Here is a 19,210-nt window from a genome sequence, read left to right as displayed (position 1 = left end):
GAAAGGACGGTGAACTACAAACATATTTCGTCATAGTTTTAGTCTACGAAATTAGCACTGGATCAGAAAGACCTTGTTACTTTGGTTCAATGTGTGTGTGTCTGTCTTTTCTTACCGGGTCCCAGAATTCGGGGATGGCGGCACGGAAGGTGATGGGGTTGCAGTCGCGGGTGTTGTTGACTATGATGCAGGGCAGGAACATGGGGCCCAGGTCATCTCCGTCCAACACGTCCACGGTCAGCGTGGTGGTGGCCGTCCGCCTGTTGGCAAAGAATGGAGCGCGGTCCTGAGGGGGAAGAGGGCACAACACACGTTTAAAATTCACAGTCATACAATGAACGGAGTGCGGTCCTGAGGGGGAAGAGAGGGCACAACACACACCTTTAAAATTCACAGTCATACAATGAACGGAGCGCGGTCCTCGCGGGAGAGAGAGGGTAGAACACAAACCTTTACAATTCAAGGTTATATAGATATGCCACCAGACAGGCAACACAAGGCGCTTTTCACTTCCCAAGGCAAACACAGAGAAATACAGAGAAATGAATACATGGAATTCTTTGCCACTGCCATTGACAAAGAAAATACTATTCAAAAAGTTAAAAACAAAAACGCTAATTCCGTGCTTGGACTAGGCCAGGGCATTAACTTCTAGTCATTTTTACTAGTTGACTAGTTGCCTAGTTTACTAGGTGTGTAGCCTAGGTGTGTAGCCAGCCAGCAACTCATTCAGCTTACAGACTGTACATGAAATATATAACCTGCAGGGGTCAATAGGTCGTACTCAGACTTGTGGACATACAGTAGGGACTTTTTGGGGGGGAGGGGGATTATTGTCAGGGGGGTCCCCAGATGATTAGCTTAATGTCCAATATTGTTTGCTCACTCGACAGTAAACAAACAAATATATATGCAAGGTACAGTATCTGCACATTTCAAGTGACAATTTAAGGACATTTAAGATATTTTTAATAGAAAAAACTCCTGCACACTGTCTTCAAATGTAAGAAATAGAGATAATGGGAATTTGAAGAGTTTTATTTAAATTTTTTACTAATTTGGGGCCCTCGTCTGGTTTTCTCCTAAGCACATGTCGCAAAAGACTTGTAATACATCTAATATAAAAATAATAATAATAATTAACAATTATTAAAAATAATCTACAAGCTTATAGTTTGGCTATTTTCACAATATTTATCTGTTGGAACCAAGTCAAATTCCAAGTGCTTGTCAAGGTCCTGGGTTCGATTCCCGATGGGGACGCTGTGGGTGCTGGGGGCGTGTTCCCTCCTCCGCGTCATCAGTGTCCATACGCGAGGCGGGGTTGGCGAAAGGGCCTTTCTGTGTGGAGTTTGCATGTTCTCCCCGTGTCCCCTAGGGTAGGTACCCTCACAAAAACGCGCTACGTCCGGCCGGGGAAATTCTCCCCCGTCAGGTGAAAAGAAGCAGCTTGGACTCCTCATGCATAGAAGGAAGCATGAGGTCAGTCCGCTGCCCCCTCAGGTTGGCAGAGGAAGTGTAGCGCCCAGGATTACATAGATAATTGACACTGGGTGAAAAAAATGGGTTGCAAAATCGGGGAACATTTTGGAGGGTCAGGGTCTGAAAAGTTTGTGAACCTTACACTACTCTCACTGCGGATTACTTCTGCTTGTTATCAAAAAAGCCAGACTCTTTTCAAACGATAACAAAGACCTCCACAGCAGTTCTAGACCTCTTGTTACTGTGGTAACCGTTGTACAGTAGCTTTGCCGAGCTGTGAATTTATTTATAATTTTAAACATTTACTAGTATTTTGGGCACGGACCCTTGAGAATGTTCATGACACAGAAATGGATAATGAGAACACGAACAGCTCCAAAACATTGTGCACGCCACGTATTGTCTCAAATTAAAATGTATAATTATAAATTATGAATCTAACTTTGTCAATTTCTGTGGTATTTCTCTAATTGCATTCCTGAACCAGATGTCATGTAATTTAGCTCCGCTAAATTGGGTTCTGCTTTGCACTTTGTCCTGTGTATAATTAAAATGTGAAATTACACCTTGAATCTTAAAGTAAGTAAGTAATAAAGTTGATTTATATAGCACATTTAAGTCTAGGTTTATCAGAGATACCGTAGTGTAGTGGTGGAATGTGTCTGCAACGTGTAACTTTCCTCTTCTACCCCAGATTTGAACCGGGTTTCCTGCGCAAGAGCTGACATGTTTTACCATTGAGCTAATGGAGCCTGCCTTCTCAGCCGGAGGATACATTTAATCTTGATCATCAGGTCAAACTCGTGTCAGATCCTGTGTCTAGGTGAGACATGATGACCTTTGACATGATCTAAACATCTCAATAGGAGAGCAGGGAGACACAATACAACCACCCCAAGTTAAATGGTATTAATATACTCCATAGCCTACACCATACCGATTGGACAAAATCACATTGTTAATTAAACAAAAGTTACTGTGGATGGGCGGGGGGGGGGGGGGGGGGGTAGGGGAGTGTCGGGGGAGGCAAGGCTGAGAGTACCGCAATACAGGAATTGCAAGTGGAATTACATCATTTCTGTTGCAGGAACATATCTAATGTCTAATCTCAACTGGTTCTACAATCGTGGTGCGACTGCAAAGGCTCCGTCGCCTTGTAGTTGTGGTGACTGACTGTGGGACAAACCAGATCTGTTGTCAGATCTAAAAGACAGGCAGTGTAGGAGCTGAGCAGTGGTGTTGTCAGATCTAACAGACAGGCAGTGTAGGAGCTGAGCAGTGGTGTTGTCAGATCTAAAAGACAGGCAGTGTAGGAGCTGAGCAGTGGTGTTGTCAGATCTAACAGACAGGCAGTGTAGGAGCTGAGCAGTGGTGGAAAAAGTACTCAAATGTTTTACTTGAGGAAAAGTATCAATACTGCAATGTAGAAATACTCTGTTAAAAGGAAGAGTCCGGAATTAAAAATGTACGTGTAAGTGAAAGTACTCGTTATGCAGAAAGTCCCATTTCACAATTTATTAAAAAGAAAATCTTTTGAAAATAGCAGATTTACAAGCTCACAATGCGTCACATCATGATGCATTGTAAGCTTGTAGATGTATACAATGCTGAAGTGGTTACTGTAAGGCCTATGTTTTGTAATAATAAACCATATCTACAAAGTATACTATAGTAACTAACATTTTCAAATAATTGTACTGGAGTAAAAGTACAATATTTGCCTCTAAGATGTAGTGGAGTAAAAGTATTGGAAATTGGAAATACGTAAAGTACAAATACCTCAAAATTGCGGTCTGAAAAAAGAATAATCTGTAATGTTATGAAGTACATCTCAGTGACATCACAAAGATGTACTTCATAATGTAATGTTTTTTCAGACCTCCAGTCCACACAACAACTCTAAGGTATATTAATGACATAGTAAAATGTTGAAAATGAGTGATATTCCTCTTTAAGTACAGTACTTAAGTAAAGGTACTTATAGTTTCCACCACTGCAAACTAGATAGATTTGCTGTCAGATCGTAGAGACATGCCATAGAGGAGTTGAGTGCCAATGAATAACCTCCGCGCTTTAAGACGGAGCCTGACCAAAAACAGCTTTCAAAGCAATCGTCAAGATCTTCAATTGAATTCTACAACAGACAAGCAGCCAATGAGTGATAGGCCAGGACTGGGGGTGATGTGCTCGCATGTTTTAGTACCAGTAAATATCATTGAGGACCATCGGCAGGCAATATAAATCCTGATTTATACTAGATTGTTATTTTATTCGACTCCTGAAAAAGGTTTATGCAGGGTATTGGGCGGGCCACAGCTGAATGGGTAAAAGAGGTTGCCTGATAAACAGAAGGTTCCAGGTTCGATTCTCATTCAACCCCAGTCACCAAAAATAGCAGATCTACAAGCTCACAACAGGTCACGATGTGACACGTTGTGAGCTATTTTTGTCAAGGAGGTTTGGTGATCCGTCTTACTAAGTAAAGTTTAAGTGGTTAAACTGAAGTCATATTGATAAATTCCAAATATTAGTATTATGCTGCATCACAGGTCTTGCATCACAGCCCCCATTTTGAGGACCCCTGGCTCAGAGACTCCCCTCACCCAGGGAGGTGACCAGAAGGCCATCTTACTAGGTACTGAAACCACACCAAACTGACTCCTATCGGCCTGGGCCATGGCTCAGTGGTCCAGGCACCTTGGCTGGTAATCCAGTCTGGCAGTGTGCCGCGGGTTCGACTCCCGATCCCGACGGCCTTTACTGCATGTCTTCCCCCCCATCTCTCTCCCCATTTCCTGTCAGCTTATTGTCTGTCCCTCCATAAAATATATAAAATAAAGGCGAAAGCCACAAAAATCATTTAAACTGACTCCTATCTCCACAAAGGAGCAGCGGCTCTACTCACAGTCCCTCGTGGATGACCGAGTTTCTCACCTCACCCCCTAAGGGAGCCAGCCTGCTGAGAAAACCCTTCTCGGCTGCTTGTATCTGTGGTCTTGTTCTTTCGGTCACAACCCGCATGTCGTGACCACAGGTTGAGGGTGCAGGGAACAATGATTGAGCGAGAGCTTTTTGCCTTCGGGCTCAGCTCTCTTCTCGGTGTGGTACACTCGCTCCCTCTGCTCTCATTGTCAGGCTGATCTCAGCATCCATTTATCCATCCTCCCGATCGAATAAACAACAAGACCACCGAGATTATTTGAACCGCTTCACATAAAAGACATCGTCATTGGAACTGAATGATGGGGACTCATTCCTACCATACCAGATAAAGATACACAGTTACAAGTGAAAGGCTTGCATTGAAAAGTGTAGTTTGTAAAAGTACAAAAGTATCGCAGAGGACCTGGGGGCATGATACAGAGGACCTGGGGGCATGATACAGAGGACCTGGGGGCAGAGGACCTGGGGTCATGATACAGAGGACCTGGGGGCATGATACAGAGGACCTGGGGGCATGATACAGAGGACCTGGGGGCATGATGCAGAGGACCTGGGGGCATGATGCAGAGGACCTGGGGGCATGATGCAGAGGACCTGGGGGCATGATGCAGAGGACCTGGGGGCATGATGCAGAGGACCTGGGGGCATGATGCAGAGGACCTGGGGGCATGATGCCGAGGACCTGGGGGCATGATGCAGAGGACCTGGGGGCATGATACAGAGGACCTGGGGGCATGATACAGAGGACCTGGGGGCATGATGCAGAGGACCTGGGGGCATGATGCAGAGGACCTGGGGGCCATGATACAGAGGACCTGGGGGCATGATGCAGATGACCTGGGGGCATGATGCAGATGACCTGGGGGCATGATGCAGAGGACCTGGGGGCATGATGCAGAGGACCTGGGGGCATGATACAGAGGACCTGGGGGCATGATGCAGATGACCTGGGGGCATGATACAGAGGACCTGGGGGCATGATGCAGAGGACCTGGGGGCATGATGCAGATGACCTGGGGGCATGATACAGAGGACCTGGGGGCATGATGCAGAGGACCTGGGGGCATGATACAGAGGACCTGGGGGCATGATGCAGAGGTCCTGGGGGCATGATACAGAGGACCTGGGGGCATGATGCAGATGACCTGGGGGCATGATACAGAGGACCTGGGGGCATGATGCAGATGACCTGGGGGCATGATACAGAGGACCTGGGGGCATGATGCAGAGGATCTGGGGGCATGGTGCAGAGGACCTGGGGGCATGATACAGAGGACCTGGGGGCATGATGCAGAGGACCTGGGGGCATGATGCAGAGGACCTGGGGGCATGATGCAGAGGACCTGGGGGCATGGTGCAGAGGACCTGGGGGCATGATGCAGAGGACCTGGGGGCATGGTGCAGAGGACCTGGGGGCATGATGCAGAGGACCTGGGGGCATGATGCAGAGGACCTGGGGGGCATGATACAGAGGACCTGGGGGGCATGATACAGAGGACCTGGGGGCATGATGCAGAGGACCTGGGGGCATGATGCAGAGGACCTGGGGGCATGATGCAGAGGACCTGGGGGCATGATGCAGAGGACCTGGGGGCATGATGCAGAGGACCTGGGGGCATGGTGCAGAGGACCTGGGGGCATGATGCAGAGGACCTGGGGGCATGATGCAGAGGACCTGGGGGCATGATGCAGAGGACCTGGGGGCATGATGCAGAGGACCTGGGGGCATGATGCAGAGGACCTGGGGGCATGATGCAGAGGACCTGGGGGCATGATGCAGAGGACCTGGGGGCATGATGCAGAGGACCTGGGGGCATGGTGCAGAGGACCTGGGGGCATGGTGCAGAGGACCTGGGGGCATGATACAGAGGACCTGGGGGCATGATGCAGAGGACCTGGGGGCATGATACAGAGGACCTGGGGGCATGATGCAGAGGACCTGGGGGCATGATACAGATGACCTGGGGGCATGATGCAGAGGACCTGGGGCATGATGCAGAGGACCTGGGGGCATGATACAGAGGACCTGGGGGCATGATACAGAGGACCTGGGGGCATGATGCAGAGGACCTGGGGGCCATGATACAGAGGACCTGGGGGCCATGATACAGAGGACCTGGGGGCATGATGCAGAGGACCTGGGGGCATGGTGCAGAGGACCTGGGGGCATGATGCAGAGGACCTGGGGGCATGATGCAGAGGACCTGGGGGCATGATGCAGAGGACCTGGGGGCATGATACAGAGGACCTGGGGGCATGATGCAGAGGACCTGGGGGCATGATGACAGCAAGTGGGAAGTCAGTGGGATCAGCGGATCTCCAATAAAACCGCAAATCCCCATATAGTATGTAGAATGATGTCATTATTGCCAGCTGACTGCTGGAGAAGAATGTGTCAAACCAGAGTTTCCATTTAAATAAGAGGGCATGGTATGAGCAGGATCATTGACTCAAAGCTGTGGCATGGGCTTTTTGAAAAAAGAATGCACTTGAGGAAATTAACCTCTGCATCATACATTATTCAATATCCTCTTGGGCGACACCCTATTGACACTATTGAGACCTCACGCTGATTCTAAAAACTCCTTCTAAAACCTAACCTAAGGTTTCTGAAAACCTTCAAATTCTTATTCAATAATAGGTCGAATTTAAATTTAAAGTACTAACTTTTAAAAAGTTAGTACTTTTTCCACCACTGCAGCGCAGCAATAGCAGAAATCCCACGCTCATGTCGACTCCCCCGAGCGCTCCAACATCAGCCTTTACTAAAAACCTCATTAACACAGTTAATTTATTTATTTCTATCAGTGTGTATTCACAAAAATAAATATTCAGTTAAACTGTTCCCGTAGCCGATGGGTTCTTCGTGACTTTTAACTACAATTTGAGGTGGTGTGTGTGTGTGTGTGTGTGTGTGTGTGTGTGTGTGTGTGTGTGTGTGTGTGAGATGTTTATTTTAACATCTAACAAACACACCCGCACACCCGTTCTAACTACGACTGTTAATGTAGTAGGTGTACGATCTAGAACGTCTTTTGCAATTCTGCGGCTACTGTACGTGCTTAATCACATCCACAGGAAGGCGTAGGCACTACTCGGCTCGGGGCGATGCTACCGATGCTACATGTCGGTTAGGTTATAACTATGTATTAGGGTCGGCTATGGGGAGCGAACTACTGTAGTTACAAAGTCCTGGACCGGAAGTTGACAGGCAACAGCCCAGCTGTATATAATCTTTATTAATCCCTTTATTTTAGATTTTTTTTTGTAATAGTACAACAAACATTACAGAGACTTTAGTTTAGTAGAAACATGACATCTGCACTGCTCTCATTAAAAACAATGTATTTAAAAATCCACCTCGTCACTCTCCAGTGCTGCATGAACAGTGCTCGAGCGCTGTTTTCTGCCCCCTCAATGACGCCACTCTCCTAGTCTACACCACTCTGCCCTGCGGTACCGTATGCCTGTCCACTATCGGAGAACCGGTGGCCGTGGGTGGACGTCCAGGCCCATGAGAACGGCACGGGCGCTTTGTCACCGTCAACGATGTGGACCTCCCTGCGGGCTATCTATCTGTCTGCTGTCGGAGCACGGGTGGAGCGGTGAGTGGACTGCTACGTTTGACGGCTGCCATATATGGTAGAGATGCTGAGTAACATTTACATTCATTCATGTTATGTTGCATCGTCAAGACAAGACATGTGCCGTGTCTTTCTAAGGAGACGGTGTGCCATCGCCCAAAAACTAAACGTTTATCTGCAGCCTAGCTGTGAGATGGTCTGCTCTAGCACGCAGACGCACGCACGCACGCACGCACGCACGCACGCACGCACGCAAAATAAAATCGGTGGCAAAATGTCTTGTAACAGTTTGTACAGTATGATATGAACAAAATTGTCTCTGGGGACATATTTGCTGCAACAGAACAGTACAGTAGGCTACAGTACTGTGGAGAAGAAGTGAGCAAGACAGTGCTTCACTACACCTCAATTGTCAGTGTGTGTTTCTGAACTCTGACAAGAGGGAGTTCCAGTAAATACTGTGCCTCTGTTTTTTCCCCCTCCTCTGTCTCAGTCCACCCTCGGGCAGAGAGAAAATGAAAGCTCCCCGGAGGACCTTTTTATTTTCCTTTGAAACACTGGGACATGTATACTCGCTGCCTCGTTTTCCATGGGAGTTGAAAGGGAAACGGAGGCGGCGCATCCGCTAAACGAAATGAAGCTATCCAGCTGCACTTATGCAGCTTATCTAGTTATATCCGAATAAATGCTTTTTTGCCTTTCCTGCATATTGGAGGCAAACATTATTTCCAGGTCGTTATAGTAAGAATAAAATGTTCCCTCTAAATCCATTGAGCCTCCACTGGTCTGATGCAAAAATGTTACTCCTAAAAATCTTTGGAATTTTTTCTAAGCTGCATGTAACAATGTCAGACTGTATACAGTACCAAACAAACTTTTTCTGCCTAATAGCCATGCATGCATAAGTAAGTTAAGTTATTCTAAATTGCATCTATTATTCTCTCAACCCTATTGTACAAAATGTCTTCTAAATTCAGTATTCTGAAAAAAGTCTGTTTCTATAATCTCAAAATATTTGGTTCCACGGTCCCCCAGAAGCAAAGATTCGAGTTTAAAAGGATTATATATTCTATTATATACATATTATATTCAATGATTTGCACAAAATGATGAAGATTTTTATAAAATAGCAGATCTAGCTTATAGCGTGTCACCTTGTACACTATGAGCATGTATCTGCTATTTTTTAATAGCCAAAGTATAATATAAATGGTAAGGAAGAAAAGCAGGTGCGCTTCCTCTGGATGCCTTTTACGCTAGTTTAGGCAGGGGGTTTAAATATAGCAGCTATCATCATCATCATCATCATCATACTATATCATCATACTATAGAGCACCGAAGTCTGACGTCACTTTCAGTAGAGGGCACCAACACACAGGTTCATGTATTGTTTTATTTGCATTGAAATCTCCATAGGTCGCTTCATATAAGAACTGTGTTTGAAAAATAAACCGACCACCCCGGCCTTTCTGTCAGGGGAGTGGCTGTGCGTCGTTAATGATGTCCATTCATGTTTGATACAGCCAGTTTCTGGAGAAAATGGAATTAATGTGGCCGCAAAAGCCTTGAAACTACATATTTACCTTAAAAAAGTGCAGTGCAAGTCGGTGACAATACAAAAATAAATCATAAATACTGGCTAAAAGTAAATGTTCAACAAAAACGAAACACCTGAAAACTATACTGCTGCTCTTAACCAGGTGGGGCAAACCATCCCCTAATTAGTAAGTGGTACATAATTAACTCAACCACACGGCTATCTAAGGCCTATGAGTAATTCTTCCACCTTACTAAATATGTTAGAGGAATATACAAATACTATTTTCACACACTTAATTTACAGAGCCTAAGATAAATAAGAGCATGAACATGAACAAACACCCCTCCTCCTCTACAGTATTGGCACCCTCCAATCTAGAGAGGAGTGCCAGCACTGCAGAGGAGAGACAGGTGACAAACAATTCAACTTCAGTGTCAATATACAAATATAAAAACTCTTTCAGTCATTGTGTCTATAGGTCACGTACGGGCTGGCCTGGCCCGTGACACCTAGTATATGAAGATATATATAATTCAAATTATATGTAGATTATGTGTCAAATGTAGTGGAGTAAAAGTACAACATTTGCCTCCGAGAGATTCTAGTGGAGTATTGTAGAAGTGTTGAAAATTGGAAATAATTTAAAGCAAAATAACCTCAAAATTGTACTTAAGTTACAGTACTTGAGTAAATGTACTTAGTTACTATATACCACCGCTGTTCTCCATGCCTTTCAGTCTCTCTCTCTCTCCCCCCCCTCTCTCTCTCTCTCCCCTCTCTCTCCCCCCTCTCTCCCTCTCTATCCCCCCCTCTCAACCCCCCTCTCCCCCCCCTCTCCCCCTCTCCCCCCCCCCTCTCTCTCTCCCCCCCTCTCCCTCGCTCTCCCCCCCCCCCCCTCTCCATCGCTCTCTCTCTCTCTGATAACATTTAGAAAGGAGAAGTGACAGACGGTGAAACAGGCCTATCTCATTTTATCTACATATCCTGGTCTTTCTCAACCTTCCTGTGAAGGACCAATGATGACCACACACACACACACACACACACACACACACACACACACACACACACACACACACACACACACACACACACACACACACACACACACACACACACTTTAAGAATGTATTTATGTCCACACAAAGGAAAATGCACAAGGACACAAACATTATGGGTGCAGTTATGTTACAATCACAAGCATATGACATGTCTTAGAATCATGATACAGCAAGAATGTCACTCAGCTCAGCATGCTGAAAATAGTTGATCTACAAGCTTGTAGATCGGCTTGTAGATCGGCTATTTTCAGCAAGTGTTACGACAGCATCAAGGCCCGCCAAAATACATTTCAGTCGACTGAATCAACTGTAGATTAGTCGACTAAAATCTTATATTTAGTCGACTAAAATTGGACTAACACTAAAACATTCCAGGTGACTAAAATGTGACTAAAACTAAATGAAAACTATTCAAGAAGAGACTATATGACTAAAACTAAAATAGAAATTTGCTGCCAAAAACAACACTGCATCCTAGGTGTTGATGGGCAGGTTCACCATTTGCAGGTGTAAATCTCCTCAAAGAGGACAATCATCTGACAATACAAAAATAAGTCCAAGGCACTCTGTAAGTCAAGTAAAGAAGTCCAAGGCACTCTGTAAGTCAAGTAAAGAAGTCCAAGGCACTCTGCTACAGTCAAGTAAAGAAGTCCAAGGCACTCTGTAAGTCAAGTAAAGAAGTCCAAGGCACTCTGCTACAGTCAAGTAAAGAAGTCCAAGGCACTCTGTAAGTCAAGTAAAGAAGTCCAAGGCACTCTGCTACAGTCAAGTAAAGAAGTCCAAGGCACTCTGTAAGTCAAGTAAAAGAAGCCTTTATTGAAGCGGCATATACACTCGGCAAAGAGCATTAAAAAAAGAGGACCATCTTCTACCCTCTAATAGGGGGAAAGAAAAGTGATTTATGTTTATTTATGGTTGGCACAAATGTTATGTTCTCTACTGGTACAACCTCTGAGAAAAGGCTGATCTAAATGCACATGCAGATTTGCATACAGCAGCTACTTTTATGGAATATGTAAAAACTAAAGTAGTAATAAAATGAATATAATCATGTAAAACCATAAATGAAACCAAAAAAAGAAATTAAATAATGGATGGCTGCGAGCCATAGTTTTGAGGCAATTCACACATAAACCTAACAATAGACCTGCCAATGAATACTAATTAATTGAGGGTTCCGGCCTGATGACTACAAAACAATGACTACAACATGACGTAACGATATCATCCGCTCCCGACCGGATCATAAACCCAAAAAAGGAATGCTGCCCAGGCTACTGCATCCTGGAGCCGGCCCTGGTCATACTGTTCACAACTTCACACTAATCAGATTTATCTCTCACATGTGTGCGCTCATGACATTTTTGGCTGCGTGAAGTAGTAAAACTCTTTCCACACTGACCACAAGGGAACAGTTTAAATCCAGTGTGCACAACCTTGTGAACTTCTAAATGATTTGAATGCCTGAAAGCTTTTCCACACACATCACAATGAAAGGGTTTCTCTCCAGTGTGAATTCTCTGGTGGCTTTTAAGGTGTGCCATTTGAGAGAAGTGTTGTTCACATTGATCACATCCATAGGGTTTCTCTCCAGTGTGAATTCTCTGGTGGCTTTTAAGGCTGTTCAAGTGAGAGAAGTGTTGTCCACACTGATCACATCCATAGGGTTTCTCTCCTGTGTGAATTCTCTTGTGGCTTTTAAGGCTGTTCATGTGAGAGAAGTGTTGTCCACACTGATCACATCCATAGGGTTTCTCTCCTGTGTGAATTCTCTTGTGGCTTTTAAGGTTGTTCATGTGAGAGAAGTGTTGTCCACACTGATCACATCCATAGGGTTTCTCTCCAGTGTGAATTTGCTGGTGTTTTTTAAGGCTGGACTTTTCAGAGAAGTGTTTTCCACACTGCTCACATCCATATGCTTTATCTCCAGTATGAATTCTCTGGTGGATTTTAAGGGTGCCCGATTGAGAAAAGTGTTGTTCACACTGATCACATCCATAGGGTTTCTCTCCAGTGTGAATTCTCTTGTGTGTTGTAAGGGTGTCCATGCTAGAGAAGTGTTGTCCACACTGATCACATCCATAGGGTTTCTCTCCAGTGTGAATTCTCTGGTGTATTTTAAGGCTGGACATTTGAGAGAAGTGTTGTCCACACTGATCACATCCATAGGGTTTCTCTCCAGTATGAATTCTCTGGTGTTTTTTAAGGCTGGACATTTGAGAGAAGTGTTGTCCACAATGATCACATCCATAGGGTTTCTCTCCAGTGTGAGTTCTCTGGTGGGTTTTAAGGCTGTTCAAGTGAGAGAAGTGTTGTCCACACTGATCACATCCATAGGGTTTCTCTCCAGTATGAATTCTCTGGTGTTTTTTAAGGCTGGACATTTGAGAGAAGTGTTGTCCACACTGATCACATCCATAGGGTTTCTCTCCAGTGTGAGTTCTCTGGTGGGTTTTAAGGTTGGAGATGCAAGGGAAGTGTTTTCCACACTGATCACATCCATAGGGTTTCTCTCCAGTGTGAATTCTCTTGTGTGTTGTAAGGGTGACCATGATAGAGAAGTGTTGTCCACACTGATCACATCCATAGGGTTTCTCTCCAGTGTGAATTCTCTGGTGTATTTTAAGGCTGGACATTAGAGAGAAGTGTTGTCCACAATGATCACATCCATAGGGTTTCTCTCCAGTGTGAGTTCTCTGGTGGGTTTTAAGGTTGGAGATGTAAGGGAAGTGTTTTCCACACTGATCACAGCTATGGTGTTTTTTCTTTGACAAGCTTCTTTGTTCATTCACCTCTGGTAGGACAGGACAGTCAGACTGATGATTCGACACTGGATTGGAAACAAACACAAAGGAAAGATTGTTGATAGGTAGAAAGACAGCACTTTGTGGACTTCAAATTTAGTCGTACAACAAATGTCAACTGTCATGTAGCTAACTAACAATGGCTTTAAAAAAAACCTTAATAAATTTACTTTTTTTTAGCATGACTAAAATATAGGAATTAAGTGGTTACTTAAGTAATACCAGAACTGAACTATTAATGCAAAACAGAAATGATCTACAGTGAAGTTACCGGTCAAATGACAATAAAACACAATGTAAGATTCAGAATAGAAATAATAATAAAATGACTATTTAGGAGGGGGGGAATTAAAAGGGTAGGCAGATTGGTATCTGGAGAACTCACCAACCCAGAAATGTTGTTTAATGTATACTTTTATGATTCAAATGTCATCTGTAGGCTCAGCAGATGAGATTAAGCTTGGTTGCTAAAAGTTGCACATTGAGCAATTTGAGTTATTAGCATATGTGACCATACCATTAACTTCGTATATAAAGGCAATTAAAAAAAAAAAAATCATCATTCTTTAAGTAGCATATGATATATAAAACTATGGGGTTTCATAAAAGTTTACATTAATCACCATTTCTGGGTTCATGGAATTTCCAGTACACTACTAGTTTTCCAACTCGCCGCAGCGAAAGTTCTTCATCAATGTCTTCATCGTTATGCTAACATGATGTCTTCATCGTTATGCTAACATGATGTCTTCATCGTTATGCTAACATGATGTCTTCATCGTTATGCTAACATGATGTCTTCATCGTTATGCTAACATGATGTCTTCATCAGTATGTCAAACCCACAGATGTTATAATTCATTTCCAAAGTGATCAAATTATTTTGTGCAATTAAATGGTCAGCTAGATAATGATAAAAAGTTCAGTATGTGAATACCAGTGATAGTAGGCCTAGCATTTCAGGATATTGTTTACTAATGAATTACTTTGTTTTGGTACGTTGGTGTTTAAACTTTAGCATTCCTACTTCATCTATCTAGTGTAAACTCTAAACAACTATAGAGCATCGCAGTCCCGCCCCCTACCAGGGCCCAGGAAATTATTCTCCGTTCATTTTCCTCAGACATTTCAAAAAGTATTTATTTAAAGACCTTTTAAGCCTCGTACAAAGCCAACTCTTGTCGTGACAAATCATGACAACAAACACAATTTCTTGGGCCGAACAAATAATTAGACAGAAGAAAAAAAACGGCAGGTTACAACACTTTTTGTTGTTTTTCTTCTTTGTAATTATTTGTTTGGTCCAAAATATTGTGTTTGTTGTCATGAGTTGTCACAACTCGAGTTGGCTTTGTCCGCGGCGTAACCGTCTTTAAATAAATACTTTTTGAAATGTCTATGAGGAAAAATGCATTGGGAATTATTTCCTGGGCCTGGCGTCGTCATGAAAGGGGGCAGGACTGCGACGCTCTATACTCTCTCTCTCTCTCTCAATTCAATGCAATTTAAATGAAGGTGAAGTAAAACTAAAATGAGTTCTCCGGTATCCGGCAGATTTAATAGCTTCCAGGCTTTTGCCTCCCTCATAGCCAGACGTAACAAATGGCTCCCATGGAAGAGCCCTAACCCTCCCTGTGTGTCATCATGGATAAAAGATTTGTCAACCTTAGAAAAAAAACCAAATACACGTTTAGAGGTTCGCTGAACAACTTCTACAGAACCCGGGATCCTTTTCTTTCACAAATTTAAGGTCCTTGCAGACTGAACGCGTTTTTGGGAAAAAACGGCGGAAAACACCTTAACTCATTAACCACAATCTAAGTAGGGTCAACATTGCAATCCCCTCCGGTATTATTTTTCAGCTCTGTATACCTCTATGTTTACTACTATTCAAAATTTGATTTATTTGTTATTGCATTAATTCAGTAAGCTATTTTGTTCCCCCCTGGGCATGGGTGGGTGGGTGAGGGCGGGTGGATATTTGTGAGGGTTTGTTCTGGTGCATAGCAGCTGTTCTTCTCTGTTCTGATTTTGTTTGTTTTGTTTCGTTTTCTTGTTTTGTTTTCTCTGTTTTATATGTGGTCATGTATGTCTTGTATTTTAAAACGAAAAAAGCTAATAAAAGAAACAACATACCAAGGTGTTTGGGTTCCTCCTGTTCAGCAGAACTGTCCCCGGTGGCGTCAAGAGAGTTCATCTAAGTCTGGAGTCCACGGTCAGATGTGATCAGAAATGATTGATATCCTGGAGGAGTTGTGGAGGAATGACACGGACCGAGTCTTCTATCCTGGAGGAGTTGAGGAGAAATTACACGGACCGAGTCTTCTACCCTGGAGGAGTTGAGGAGAAATGACACGGACCAGGTCTTCTATCCTGGAGGAGTTGTGGAGAAATGACACAGACCGAGCCTTCTATCCTGGAGGAGTTGAGGAGGAATGACACGGACCAGATCTTCTACCCTGGAGGAGTTGAGGAGGAATGACACGGACCGAGCATTCTATCCTGGAGGAGTTGAGGAGGAATGACACAGACCAGGTCTTCTACCCTGGAGGAGTTGTGGAGAAATGACACAGACCGAGCCTTCTACCCTGGAGGAGTTGTGGAGAAATGACACGGACCGAGTCTTCTTATAGGCCTACCAGAGAGTTTGGAGGCGGAGCCACTAACTGCTTTGATATGATTGGCTCAAGAGAACAAGGAACCAATCTCTGACACGTATAGTGAGCTTGTAGATCTGCTATTTACGGCACGCAACACTATTGTGCAGCTAAGCATGTGTCAGTCTTCTTAACCATGAATCGCAGGCACGCACGCACGCAGGCACGCACGCACACACGCACGCACAGGACTGTTTGTGTAGATTGTAGGCCTACAGTCATTGTTCTCCATAATGTTCCTGTTGCCCAAGTCCTTTCTCCCTCTCTCTCTCTCTGATAACATTTAGAAAGGAGAAGTGACAGACAGTGAAACTGTCTGTCACTGTCTGTCTCAACACTCCTGTGAAGGACCAATGATGACCACACACACACACACACACTAGGGCATTCACTAAAAAATCGATTTATCGATTTCATTAACACAAGTCGATTCACATTAGGACAAGTCGAAAGTTGAAAAAAGAAAGAAAAAAAAAAGTTTTCCCCATATCATATTTTGTATTGTGTTCTCGGGCCGCTGCGCTGTGCTGCGCGCTGCTGCTGGCGCTGTGTGCCAATGATGCACCCTCTCCTGTTGTGTTATCTTTTCTGGTCTGTGTTGAGTGATCCAACTATTGCAACTTCAACGGTTGAGAGAGAGAGAGAGAGTCGCGTTAGAGAGAGAGAGAGAGAGAAAGAGAGAGACGCGTTAGAGAGAGAGAGAGAGAGAGAGACAGAGAGAGAGAGAGAGAGAGAGAGAGAGAGAGAAGGGCGGTCGCGTTAGCAACAGGCTAAGCTCACAGCATATCGCTACGTTCGTTCTATAAAGGGTAGATCCACCACCGTTTGGGGGGCTGCTGAGCCCCCAAACGGTAGCGATCTACCCTTTAATAGAACAAACGTACGGGTACATTCGTTGCATGAAGCGTAGATCTGCGAGCTCACAGGCTGGGGCAGCCCTCACTTCCCCCTCAGAGTCAGCGGCCGCATGGTCTAAAGTGCCTGCCCAATTTGAGGCTTTTTTATTCCTTTTCTCTTCCCCGTGGCCGGCGGCCCAACAAACGGTTCGCGACCGGGCCGTGAGCCTCTCCGCGGCCCACGGGGACGCGCGACGCACACACTGTTTAGTATTTACTATTATAGTTTTATGTTTTGATAATCAGCGCTTTGCCATATAGATGATACATACACTGTGCCATATTGGAGAGGCCACTGTGTGTGTGCGCAGTGCTTTGTTTGACATGCTCCGTATTTGAGCGCGCGCACCTCCACCCCCCCCCCGTCCCCCGTCCCCCGTCCCCCGTCGTACAAAATGATAAATCGACTCAACTTCGACTTTACTGTCTGACAAGTCGACTTGGAAAAATCTCAAGTCGTTAATGCCCTAACACACACACACACACACACACACACACACACACACACACACACACACACACACACACACACACACACACACACACACACACACACACACACACACACACACACACACACACACACACACACACACACACACACACACACACACACACACACACACACACACACACAGCTTGTCAACCGTTCCTCCTTCTGGTGACCAGTCCATTAATTCCCCAAAACTCCACAATTGACCCCTGGAAACGACCTTAAAACCTTGAAATGACAACGTCTAACGTTTCACCGTATTTTGCATCCCAGGAGGGTGACATGATTGCGTCCTTTCTCAATTTATAGAGTCTAAGGATGCAGGATGAAGGCTATTTGCATCACTGAAGTCCCTACAAATAAACCAACAACAATAAACAGGATTCTGGATATTTAAAAAAAAATCCATTTGATTATGTAAAAGAAGTCTTCTTTTCATAAAGTCATTATGAAAAGAAGACTTATTTTCTTCTTTTCATAAAGTAATCCCTTTACCTAAAGAACGGTATAAGGAGCATGTCCACATCTAAATGTTTTCCAATTCACAAACTCACACACACCAGCCTTCACGTCTAGACTTTATACATAGCCTACTGTATGTTATCATGCACTGTAAGAACATTTTAAATAAAGTTGCAATGTACTTCTAATCGTTAAATTGGTTTCACTTTAGTACACAATCTTTTAGTACATAGAGGACAGTGGTCTGGTTCTGTACAGCACAGATCTTTTTTTTGTCGACTAAAACTAAGACCAGAAATGTCCGTCGACTACCTTTTTCCACTGACGAAAACTAAATGGAAACTAAATGAAAACTAAGCTATGATGACTAAAACTAAGACTAAATATACTGACAATTTCGTCAACAAATAAAAACTACACTAAAATGTTAGGAATTAAGGGACTAGTGGACAAGAGATCCAGTATAAGTCATTTTACACTTGGTTGCATGCTGAAAATAGCAGATCTACAAGCTCACAACAAGGCATCAAGGCCCGCCAAAATACATTTCAGTCGACTAAATCAACTGTAGATTTAGTCGACTAAAATCATATGATATTTAGTCGACTAAAACTAGACTAACACTAAAACATTCCAGGTGACTAAAATGTGACTAAAACTAAAATAGAAATTTGCTGCCAAAAACAACACTGCATCCTAGGTGTGTGTAAATCTCCTCAAAGAGGACAATCATCTGATAATACAAGTCCAAGGCACTCTGCTACAGTCAAGTAAAGAAGTCCAAAGAAGTCCAAGGCACTCTGCTACAGTCAAGTAAAGAAGTCCAAAGAAGTCCAAGGCACTCTGCTACAGTCAAGTAAAGAAGTCCAAAGAAGTCCAAGGCACTCTGCTACAGTCAAGTAAAGAAGTCCAAAGAAGTCCAAGGCACTCTGCTACAGTCAAGTAAAGAAGTCCAAGGCACTCTGCTACAGTCAAGTAAAGAAGTCCAAGGCACTCTGCTACAGTCAAGTAAAGAAGTCCAAGGCACTCTGCTACAGTCAAGTAAAGAAGTCCAAGGCACTCTGCTACAGTCAAGTAAAGAAGTCCAAGCCACTCTGCTACAGTCAAGTAAAGAAGTCCAAGGCACTCTGCTACAGTCAAGTAAAGAAGTCCAAGGTACTCTGCTAGTCAAGTAAAGAAGTCCAAGGCACTCTGCTACAGTCAAGTAAAGAAGTCCAAGGCACTCTGCTACAGTCAAGTAAAGAAGTCCAAGGTACTCTGCTAGTCAAGTAAAGAAGTCCAAGGCAC

The 19,210-nt window shown here is 44.2% G+C and overlaps 1 protein-coding gene across 3 annotated transcripts in view; it reads right to left on the bottom strand.

Moving 5' to 3' along the window:
• The window catches only part of LOC306931686 (protocadherin-15-like), a gene marked incomplete at its 3' end in the record, with an annotated part of 360,480 nt that overhangs the window by 191,119 nt on the left and 150,151 nt on the right, over nucleotides 1-19,210 (bottom strand). For all 3 annotated transcript variants that reach the window (XM_079513231.1, XM_079513232.1, XM_079513233.1), the window contains one exon: nucleotides 116-286. In XM_079513231.1, the coding sequence (XP_079369357.1) occupies nucleotides 116-286 (171 nt within the window). The remainder of the gene's footprint in view (nucleotides 1-115; nucleotides 287-19,210) is intronic.

The sequence above is a fragment of the Electrona antarctica genome, assembly GCF_951216825.1.
Source record: "Electrona antarctica genome assembly, chromosome: 10".
Taxonomy (NCBI): Eukaryota; Metazoa; Chordata; class Actinopteri; order Myctophiformes; family Myctophidae; genus Electrona; species Electrona antarctica.
Note: the sequence above shows the minus strand (reverse complement) of the source record. Positions and strands in the feature narration are given on the sequence as shown.